A 12,121-nucleotide genomic window follows, 5' to 3' on the forward strand; every position below is an offset into this window, starting at 1 on the left:
TGATGTTGTCTATTATGGGATTGGACGATTTCCAACGTTTTTTTCTGAGAGCTATGCCAATATATAATGACAAAATCGCTCAATCATATATATATATATATATATATATATATATATATATATTATACACACACACATCACTTCTGCAAATATATATTGACAAACAAATGAGGATGTATTGTATATGTTCATGCCAAGTAATGGGCAGCTCAATAAACAGAATAGAAAAGATCAGTCTAAAACATCGGGCAGCTCAATAAGCATGTAATAATTTTGCCTATACAGAAAGTACTTGCACTTAGATTTTATCCAACTATATAAAGCCTTGACAAAACCAAATATATATGTGTATATATATATATATATATATATATATATATTAAAAAAACTTAATTATTTCTCTTTGTAATTGGGTTTTGATATAAAACGAAATGATGGTTAACTTAATTATTTCTCTTTGTAATTGGGTTTTGATATAAAACGAAATGATGGTTTTTGTAATAAAATTTCATTTTTTGCTAGTAGCAAACTGGAATTTGCATAATGATATGCTCTTATTGTTACATTAACACATCCCTTGTGGGAAGTGTATTGGCACTTGTATGTGTGGACGCTTCATCCCTTGTGGGGAGGTTATTGACACTTGTATGTGTGAACACCTCATAAATGTGTGGATACATTTTGAGAATCATGATTGTGCAAAGAAAACAATATCTACACAGTTGGATGGGTCTTGCTGGCACAAGATTCTTATTTTTCGGAAAGAGAGAATATTTCAATTACAATCCACAAACGACACACATAAGGGTAGAGAAGACGTAAATTTCCTCCCAGTTTTAAGCAAACAAATAATTTTGAAATATAGGGAACATGAAAAGATCAATCAGATTGAGCTATCAACTTCTTTTATTACAAACATTTCCATCCTTGAGGCACTTACACTTCAAACTACACACAAATTAGGCTGGCTACTTTATATGATGGTATATAAACAATAATGAATGAAACATCCTAAAAATCTGAGGCCAGTGACACTATGTTTTGAAAAAAAAAAATTATGCTATACCTTATTGTTGGCATATAATATAGTTGTATCAACAGAATTTAAAACTGCACTTCTGCTTTTGATTTTTTGTATTCCATTTCCTTTGCAGCAAAGCTTCTGGGCACGCTATCAGATAGTTAGATTCTCCTGAATTCCGAGAAATGATCCCACTATGTTTCCTCCCACGTCCGGGAAAGTTTCATATCCGGCAAGGGGCTTCACCTTTCCCTTCCGATCAACGTCAACTGGGTACTTCAGGAGGTGTCCTCTCATTTCTGTTATCTCGTCGTCTGCAAACTGCATCCAATTCACCTCGCCCATTGATCTAACTCGTCTCACACATTCTAAGGACTCTGGTTGTTTATAGCATTCATCGAGAACTCCAGTATGCTCTGCCCACAGAGACATTCTATATCCATAGATCTACAAAAGCACACATTTTCACATAACAATTGGTCAGTTACTGGCTCTGTAACTTAAGGGACATCTGTGGTCCCATAAAAATGAAATAATTTAACCATTTCGTGCAAATTTGAGTGAACATTAATCAATATACATCAAAACGAACTTTTAGTACGAATAGAATGTTTTCAGGATTTTGAGAAGTGAAATCAAATACAATTTCCTTCTCATTTTTGCCATGACTTGCCATTTTATTTGCAATGGTTCCACTCCACAATATGGATTTGTAACCCAAATGGTATTGAACAGAAAATGGAGACAACAACTACATGGACTATCCAAATTGCCACTTGATATATCTGGAAAATTTACTTTGGACTTGGGATATTACCTGAAAATGTAATTTTTAACCCTGCATTTTCATTGCACTTGAAGATGGTTTCAGAAATCAAGATCGTGTGCAGAATGAATTTTCAGTTCCTTTTTTCATTTCAAATGCATATTTGGAATTACATGTTGCTTCTCTATGTTGCAGTTTTGTGGGAATTTTATGGTTAAAAGTAACAAGCTTCTAGGTATGCTCTCTTCAATTTTTTTTTGCCTTCAATCAAACGAAAGTCAAATGAAATCTCTCTCTCTCTCTCTCTCTCTCTCTCTCTCTCTCTCTCTCTCACACACACACACACACAAAAATGCTAGAAACACATTGCTTAAAATATTTTGTTATATAAGACATGTTGAAACACTTCAAAAATTAATTTGTGTGTGTCTTTCCAATCATCCGGAGGGAGTGTTTTTGTTTCTTCAGAATTCCAAGAAATGACTCACAAGTTTTTATCTTTTCACTTGGTAGTTCCTTTCTATGGAAAAAAAAAAAAAAAATGTAAAAACACATAAAACTGATAAATGTTGTGTTGTGTACCATGGAAGACTGACTTTTCTCATTTTCCTAGCTCCCAAAATGCTCATTAATTAAATCATGAAAAATAAGCAGCAAGGTTACCTGTCCACAGGGATTAGATTGTTTGCTGGCCCACGTATAATGAGGCTGGTAAGCTCCCATTGCAATCTCTGTGTCTCTTGTTCCCTCCATAGAACGCTGATTGATGTTTGCAGACCCCAAAATTACAAATTCATCATCCACTATCATGCCTTTTGAATGAACATAAATCATGAATCTCCGGTTTTTTCGACTCAGTGCCTGAAAAATGCGAAAATGAAGTGCATTTAAGTGTAAATTAGTAGCAAAAGAACACAAATAGCAGAAACTATGAGAGCAAATGATTGAGCAACACCGAACATATTTCAAAACGTTTGTTAAAATAATAGGGGAACTAAAGAATAAAATCACTAATTTGGCCATCCTCCCACAGACAACCGAACTCTCCAAATTGAAGATACCAAGAAGCCCAAATTTCTCTACATAAAATAACAGAATTCATTTCCAAAAGGTTAAAAAATTATTTGCAATTTGAAAGGAACTCTTGTTTCTGACTTGGTGTCTTCTCAGACAAGAAGAAGTGCTAGAGAACACTGGATAAGGAAATGTTAGTTTGAGGGTAAAGGGAGGGACCTCAGGAGTGTTTGCATTAGTGTCACCAACTGAAGTGTCATTGCCCATGGCCTCACGGTTGCCAAGACAGAAGAAATTCAAATAATCTTGTGGCGTGAACGCATCCTCAAGCCCCACCTCCACCAAGGCCTTGTGAATCATCTCATACATCATTTGCATTGTTTTGTTCTGCGACAATGAATAAGAATGATAAGTTCACATTATTAAAATCATTACTTTAAGCTGCTTAATAGTGCTATACTGTTTAGCAGATAAATGAATATCTTGATTTCCATAAATAATTTACTGAAAACAAAAAAATAGCAATGTTCTAATATCCATCAAAAATCATTTTTTCCTGAAGCTGCTCTCAAACATGCTAAAATTTGATACACACTGAACTAAATATGCATTAAAATTGTCCAGTCTTGACAGACATATGAATCAAGGCCAAATTGAGTGACTACCTGCCAGAATAAAATTCTTTGTGTAGCAGCACCTGTTGGAGTGCCCTCCGGCCACATTGGGATAATAATATATACTGCAAACCTCTCGTGTGCTCTAATTTTATTGGCAATTTTAAGGGCAATTTCCATCGGAATCAAATTATCAGCTCCTGCAGATAAAAAATTTGCTCAAAATTCTGCGCCGATTTATGAATCTCAACTATAAAACTAACAAAAATCATCAATTTATTGCCCCTTTTATCCTGTTACCAATAAGACTACCAGAGAAGGGCCAGCAGATAGAGATCACATTGCATATATATATTGGAATATTGCAGTGTCACAACCTGTGATGTGTGTTTAATTACATCAAAGATCTGCATCTCATACAAGTCAAATTTTTAGCAACAATAAAAAATTTAACTTCATATACTAACTTTGTTCCTATCCTTTTGATTGCATTCTATCCTTTCCAAATGCTTTAATTTCTGTATTTTTTTTTATATTATTTAATTCCTTTGTCCAATGGCTTGTTGTAGTGCTAATAGCTCAAGCTGCCAAGCGTGATAATGAGGATTTGAGCCAGTAGACAACCATTTTTGTGCAAATAAATTTATAACTTAGGGGTCTCTCCCTACGTCCTAATCCCAGGTCTATGGTATGCCTACCAAGAGACTAGAAGATAAACTAGCTTGCAACTTTAAAATCTGTAATTCTTGACCTTTATGCCCCACTAACAAAAATGGCTGAAAAAGCCAGTATTTTACTCTCATAGTCCAGTCTAGGCCTGATTGAAACTGAAAAACTAAAAATTCAATTAAACATAAAATTAAGTAAGAGATGCCACCAAGTGGTCATTTGATATATGCGTAAGTGATGATAAGCTAAACAAAGAGACATAGACTGACTGTAAAGGCTATCTAGGGCAGAAATTGAGCAAGTACTAAAGAGAGAAAACTATAAAATCCAACAAGAAGATTTCAAATGGGGTCCCACCATTCCAAGGAGTTCTTAGAGATTTCAAGACACAGAGTTTGAGCTTTTCCCAGCAAATGGATGAAAGAAATGCTACTATGGAATGGTGCCTTTTCAAAGCCTTTCTTTGAATGATGCTTAATTCCAAGGCACCAATTTCATGCTACCGAACATAGCATATGTTTCTCGTTGGAAGGTCCTTAATTTTCTGTTGCATCTCTAACATATAGGTCCAAGTTTTAGCCCTTTTTTTTTTTTTTTCCTGAAGTGTAATATATCGGGGTTGTTCTGACAATGTAGCCAGTATTTGGTGGGACAATCTGAAACCATTCCCTTTCAATCCAATCACCACGAAAATCCTCGCTAATCACATCCGTTCATGGACTCAGGAGCACAGGTGTCTTTACTTAATTCATCCACCAATTTTTAGAGCATAAGGTCATGACTAAGTTCTAAGCATTGTTCATATTCTTTTATACCTTAGTGTAAAATTATATGTCTACATAACATGGTGCATCCAAACTTGTGTTTCATTAATCTGATTTATCGACCAGATTAAGTAGTATCAGTGAAAACTTCTAGTTTGCTTAAAAAGTATGGTGGTAATCTCTTGATGGTAGTTTGTCCAGTAAACATCCCAAACCCATAAACTGTAGTTTCATTTCATCAGTGACAAAGTTGGCACTCAAATATCTAAATTCACATAAAACATATATACATTTAATCCTCAGAAATTCAGAATAACAATATTTGACAATAAGTGAGAAAGCAAACTCTCAAATTCCTCAATGAATTATAGCTGTCATTTGATTTCTACATGTTGAGAAGAATAGTTCCTTACCCAAGTCTTTGTATTGACCCCAATTGTATGAGGACCCGATGAAGTACTGGTTTTCAATATAAATGTAATGCTGGGCACCACGAATGGCCTTTACATATGCTGTATGTATGCTCATGTCAATAAGTACATTCTTTCCGCATACCAGATTCTGTTAAAACAAAGTTATCAATCAATTTCCAAGAAAGCAAAGCGACAATGCGGAAGTAAGACAGAAGTAACCTTCTTTCATTCACCTTGCTGATCGCTTCTTTTGGATCCTTAGGAAAGCCTTTAACAGAATTCGAATCAATTGAACGAAATATCTGCACTTTGAAGAATGGCCAAAAAATGATAGAATATTGTCATACACAACACTAATAAGACCTTTTCAGTTTGGACAACCAAATGGTATCAATTTACCTGAACATGCCAACTCTCAGGATCATTCTCACCGAGGCAAGGAGTATCAGACACCCCATTCATTTCTTTTAACCTATCTATTTTGATCAAAGCATCATCATATTCCCTTTTCAGTTTTTTCATGCCCTGAGGTTTGGAAGCCTTTAACCAGCGCTCCTCAAAGTTGTTCAGGACATCATATGCAGCTGGACCATCAATTTTGCTGTGCAAGTCATGCCATGGTTCTCTTGGACACCCAGCAGTATTCCCCTGTTCGGGTAATAACATGAATTCATATGTAAACAAGAAGAAACCTTTTTTTTAATTACCAAACAATCCTTAACTACCCTATAGTAATATATGGGCCATACGGCGGTGGTGTTTACCTTTGAAGGTTTGGTCTCTAAGGTCTCTTTTCAAAAAATAAAAATAACAATAATAGAAAAATAAAAAATCTAAGTGGTAGAGATTTCAAATTAGTTTGCCTTTTCATTTAATCTCTAAAGTGATTTGAATCTGTGAACACTCCCATATGCTCCTCCAATAGAACTTTTGCACATTCATAAGCCTACCCTGACTGAGACAAAGCTTCTCTAAGCAAACTGTCTGCAAGTGAGTTGGTTTTTTCATTGAATTTACCCATTTGAAGATTTGGTCTCTAAGGTCTCTTTTCAAAAATTTAAATATAATAAAAAAAATAAAAAATCAAACTGGTAGAGATTTCAAATTAGTTTGCCTTTCATAAGCCTACGCTGACTGAGACAAAGGTTCTCTAAACAAAACTGTTTTGCTTGACTTGTACATGAGCAAATTGGATTTGTTTTGCAGTTCTGACCACCCATAGTTTTGTCATGTGTTTAAATGAACTTAATATGGCAAGTTTGGCTCAGATAATGGAATATAATAAAAGGTACTATTCTCTCAATTGATATAATAAGTTGAACAAGCATTGATATTGTAAAAGAAAGCTGATTGGTAATTTTTTTTTTTTTTTTCCCAGAGCTCATTTATGTTTCTGTAATAAAATATAGAGAGATACAGCATCTTGCTTGGTTCATGAACTTCCTAACAGTTGGTAGAAGCCAACAAGCCCCGTTTACTAAAACAGGTTAAAAAACTCAACCCATGGCCTAAAGTAGGAGGAAGGGAGGAAGACAGGATAGATGGAGCAAGCTTCCATTACTCGTAGAGGGGAGATGAATGATGCATCTCTCCAGCACCACCATTTTGCTTCCCTCCAAAATTGGGAGGAAGAGGAGAGAAGGAATATATTAGTAGGATAAACTTTAAAAGACACTATTACTGTCATTTGTGCACCAATTTATATATTTTAGGTTACAGTGGTAAATAACAATATCATAACTTTCTTTTCTTCTACTCAACCAAATAAAAGGAGGGATGGACTCCCCGCCTTCCCTAGGGATGCCTCTTCCATTCCTTCTTCTTTCCCTTCCATCATTTTTCCATCCCTCCCATGTGGGTGGGATGGTAAAACATTGCCAACCTATATTAATTTGCATCCTCATGCTTTCATTGCTTTTAGTAGAGATAGTAGCTAATCACATACTCAAGAAAGTGGGAATCTCCCCCCTCCCCCTCCTTTCTTGTGACAATGAGTTGCAGAAGGGGCATTACTCTGTTGCTTTTTTTAATATATATATAAATATAAATTACTAATAATAATATAAAATCAAATTACACAATACTATTTTGAACTTTTTGCTACTCTGAGTAACATGTTGTGTGAGGCAATCAAACAATAAGGGTGAAGACATTACCGTGTAAGTAGGATTATGATAGTCATCTGAATGCACAGTTTGTAGTGTCCTAAAAATATGATGATCGTTAGTGTCATATCGCCCATCGCATAAATCAAGTCCTCCAACAAAAGCAACTATTTTTCTTCTATTATTGCCAGCATCAGCATCCACGATCACAGTTTTCTGATGGTGTGTATAAATTGTTCCAGTTTCCTGACAATAAAATAGCAAGAAATAAGTTCAATGCATAATTTTCCACAGAACGCCAAAAACTGAACAATATCATAGGGCAAACTCAAAATAGCCTTTTTCCCAACATTCATAGGGCGAACCAGATGTGCAAAAATAGTTAAAGGCTTAAACAAAAAATTAAAAGAATAACAAAAAGAATAAAGTTCTCCAATAAGTCTAATTAATCTGATAATTTTCTCTTCCACATTCCTAGGTGGAAAGGAACTTAAATGGCACAAGCATTATCACTCATCATTCAGAGGCACATTAAAATTAACACATCAGCAAAATGAAGAACTGTTGATATGTGTTCAAGAAGTTTAACTATCGAGGTAGCAGCAAATAATCATATCCATTGAAAATACTTTTCTGTTGATCGAACTTTACTGTAGAAATGACTGCAAATTTAACTATTTACTATATAATTTAAACTCTAATGACGGATAGTAATGTTTTACAGTCTGACAACAGTAACTCCAAAAGAAGAGTTGAGGAAATTTAAGATAAGTGTAAGGATGACTAAAACAAGTGGGAGCTTTCAAATCAAGTTCATGGAAAGATAGAAGAAGGATGTGTACACAATCAGACTGAGGAGATTAAATGAATGGGAAACAAAAGATATTTGATTGAAATTCAGTATTTCAGTATCATACAGCAAGGTCATGCAATTACAAATACAACATGAGGCGTTTCAACAAAATTCATATGTAATTTTTACTGAGAAACTCTCAGTATCAGAAACTAAAATAATGAACATTTGCACTGTTAAATTTTACCTACATTGGTAATTTTATTTTTTGATAGATAGATTATGTTAAGGCCAATTAGGGAGGGGATTTGAATATATAATCATATTAAACTCTTGATATGAAACATTAAGCATTTGCCAATAATTCTCCAAGAAGCACTTCAGCCACTAAGGGCCTGTTTGGCAACTGTTTCCGTTTTCATCCGAAACAGAAACACCATTTTTCTGTGGAGTGTGTTCAATGGTGATTGGAAGCGTGTTTGGTAACCTAAAATTTGTTTTAAGATTTTTGTAAGCAAAAACATGAAAACGTGTGGCTAGTTAAAAGAGGTCATTTAGAGGGTTTTTTTTTTACCCCGGGGTACTGTTCCCCGCTATAGTGTGAGAACATTAGGAAACACCAATTTGGCGTTTCGTATTTGGGCCTTTTTTTGGCAACAAATGCGATATTATTCAAATCACAACAAAAGTTACAAGTTTCAGTGTTTTGCTTTACTACAATACACTATCTGCAACAGAAAACACGAAACAAAAGTGGTTGACAAAGTGACCTTAAATTTGCTACTTAACTAAAACCCAAAACTAGGTTTACTTTTGCTGTTAAAAAATTATATGGCTTCATGTTAATTCAAAAATTACATGTTTGAGTTGGTTTTGTCTTGAAGTCATTATCTCAAACAATTTGTATCCATATTGGGCACCTGCTAAATGGTGGCAAAATACCCAATTTGAACTCATTAATTGGTTGTCCAGCAAGACCAATATTCCTTACATTTCTTTGTGATTCACAAATACTTTCTACTGAAATTTGAAGATAAGGCATGTGAATTGTATAAAACTAACCAAAAAAGAAAGAATGAAAACATAAAAATAAAAATAAAAAGGACAAGTTATATATATATATCGACAGACATACCCTCTGCTTATACCAACTGTGTTTTTTTCCAGCCACGCGGGGACAGAGTAGTACTCGAACTGAAGAGTGCTTGAAGAAACGGCGAGTTTCTTCATCATGGGTTGCCATGATTCCGTCCTGCATTTATCAAGTTTTAGTCAGATAAGTGATATATTTCCTTTGCATGTGAAAAAGAAAACAAATAAAGAAGAAAAAGGTGGATATATATATGTGTGTGTTAATATGTGTATTAAAGCTTTACCCAAAAACTATTTTGGAAAGTTTTATGCATAGAAGACAGTCGACCGAGAAAAGAGTATAATGGAAGAAAAAAATTTCAACTATCACAAACGTACAAACCTCAAGATTAAAAGTTTATGATAAAAAACACAAAGCAAAATACCTCATTACAACAACTCAAAGTTAGTGGACTAGTGTAACAGGTTAGATCCGATGTGTCCTTACATTCACTCATATTCCAACTCACATAGCTATCGTTTGGATTGGGGGAAGACCCAGTAACAATCTGGATCTGGACACATTCGAACTCGCAAACACCTTTTTTGTAGTTAGACCATCTTGTCTATCCATCTTTGTCTCTCTTAACGGCGGGAAATTCCGAATACACCCGAACTCATAATGCTCTCATTACGATGGAACCACCTTACATACACATTCCAACCCTCCTCACTGCGGGAAGACCCAATAATAACTGGGACCCAGACACCACTTGAGTAGACACTTTACGTGCCACCGGATTAAGAACTAAACATATTCTGATACCATTTTGTAACACAACACACTCTTAATATACAACTCAAAAAACTTAAGTTGTGTGATTTTGTCTACCACCTTGTAAGTCCAAGACCCTCCCACTGACCACCTATATTTTAGTACCGCTGGATTGGCTGAAATGGAAAATCCTAATTCGTGTGGACCTGGTATTAGAAGTTGCATAAAATGGCTGAAGATTTGGTCCCTAGTACTCTTAGTCAATTATTTGTAGTCTTCCAAACAGATGCTGCACTTGGACTATTTGCAACATTCTTATTGGAATTGACAAATGCTAAGACAAAAGAGTCGAAGAGTAGAAGGCCCACTCAATGTTTTTTTTTTCTTTTTTCAATATTATAAAGATCATATGATGTTAGATTAATGTACTTGTCGTATTACTACTATATATATCATACAATTGCTCATGACTGACTCAATATAATTCTTAAAATTTCTCAACACACACCACACATGTATAATATGTAAATCAAGGTGATTAAACAACTTACAGTTTTGTAGCCCAAAATGCTCCTTGAAGTAGGGTCATCCCAAACAAGAAGCAACACTCTCACTCCTTCCTGTGACTTGGACTTGAGAAGATCCCCGAGTGCTGAATCTCCTTTAAAGCCAGCATCCCTCACCAACTTAACTTTGTGCCACACTGACCATCCAGTAATATAAATCAAACGCTGCGCTTTGTGTATTGCATCAAAGATGTCATGCCAACACTTTCCATTCACGTAGTTCTTCCCATCGAGCTCCACCCTGGGGAGCCCTCCCTCGGGAACATGAGCATCCTGATAAAGGGTCACAACCCCACCTTTCCTAAGAGGGAAATAGGTTCCGGGAACCCCATGATAATCCGGACCAGCCCCGACTCCATGATGGTATGAGCTCAATTTCTCAATTGGTGTATACATGATTGAAAGACTCAATACAGCTCCAGCCTTGCAGGGCTTGCCACCACTATTCAGGATTGGGAAAAAACCCTCAACTGAAGCCCCAGAATAGATCCGGTCCACCGGTATTGACACGGTCCCTATAAGCTCAGACCCCACAACATCATGGTCCTTAACAAGGAATTGCACTTCAGAAGCCTGGTGTGCAATAGGGACAGAGAAATGCTGCATCCAAACAGGGTTTTCGTTATCCATGATCACATAAGTCCTCCCTATCACAGCACCCGTTACCGAAATCGACACATACGGATCACTAGTGTTCTTGTCCTGCCCTTCAATTTTACTTCCCAACCCCCCAAACATGTCCTCAAATGTTTTGGTCAATTTGTCCATGTTAGGAAGATTTTTGGCCTCATGCACCCAAATATCTAAATTCCCATGTAACAACAATGCCTTGGAAGAGTCTTTAGAATTTGAAACTGGGACAAGTTGCATAATATTCCTATTGTAGGGAGCACTATCAACCGAATTCGAGTGGGTTAAGGCCGGTCGAGCTGCAGGTGGTCTGGCCTGGTCCAGGGGCGGGGCAGAGGGATCCCAATCGGACGAATGTGACCGGTGGTGGTTGTATTGGGGGTGGTGGGTTGGTGGAGGAGCTGCATTGGCATTGGGAGGAATAGGATATCCGGGATAGGGATAAGGAGGATAGCGATAATCCATGGCGCCAGAATGTGCCGGAGGAGGTGGTGGATATTGATATGGAAGCTGAGGAGGAGGACCACCAGGCTGTGCAGTATTGTAATAGGGATTGTAATATGGAGGGGGAGGGTATGGACCAGGAGCAGAATTGGGAGGAGGGTATGGACCAGGAGGATAGGGATTAGGTTGAGCGTGGTGAGGATAAGGAGGATAGGGATCGGTATATGGAGATGAAGATGATGAAGAATTGTGATTATTGTCCATTGATGAACAACAAATTTCAGATAGAGAGAGGACTTAGCCTTTGAGAGGCTTAATTTGGTTGGGAATGATGAGAAATTTTAGATGAAATTGATCAAACAATGAGGAAAAGATCATATATAGAGAAGAAATGAAATGGGTTTTTGTTTGTTTAATTCAAGATCATCAACAAATAATTGAACTGAGATTGCAAAAATTAGATATTGCTAGAGAGA

General features: G+C 36.2%; 1 protein-coding gene across 1 annotated transcript; it reads right to left on the reverse strand.

Moving 5' to 3' along the window:
* Positions 1-898: 898 nt before the first annotated feature.
* On the reverse strand, positions 899-11,909 carry LOC132295949 (phospholipase D beta 1-like). The gene is made up of 10 exons (XM_059794207.1): positions 10,557-11,909; positions 9,295-9,411; positions 7,418-7,612; positions 5,661-5,909; positions 5,495-5,563; positions 5,262-5,409; positions 3,467-3,615; positions 3,021-3,188; positions 2,451-2,648; positions 899-1,468 (listed from the first exon to the last, which is right to left on the reverse strand). Exons 1-10 carry the CDS (start codon positions 11,907-11,909, stop codon positions 1,175-1,177), a joined length of 2,940 nt encoding a protein of 979 aa, XP_059650190.1. The 3' UTR covers positions 899-1,174.
* Positions 11,910-12,121: the final 212 nt, after the last annotated feature.

Source organism: Cornus florida, unplaced genomic scaffold (genome assembly GCF_030987335.1).
Source record: "Cornus florida cultivar Cherokee Brave unplaced genomic scaffold, ASM3098733v1 CherokeeBrave_3.0.0_Hap2_Chr02, whole genome shotgun sequence".
Lineage (NCBI taxonomy): Eukaryota > Viridiplantae > Streptophyta > Magnoliopsida > Cornales > Cornaceae > Cornus > Cornus florida.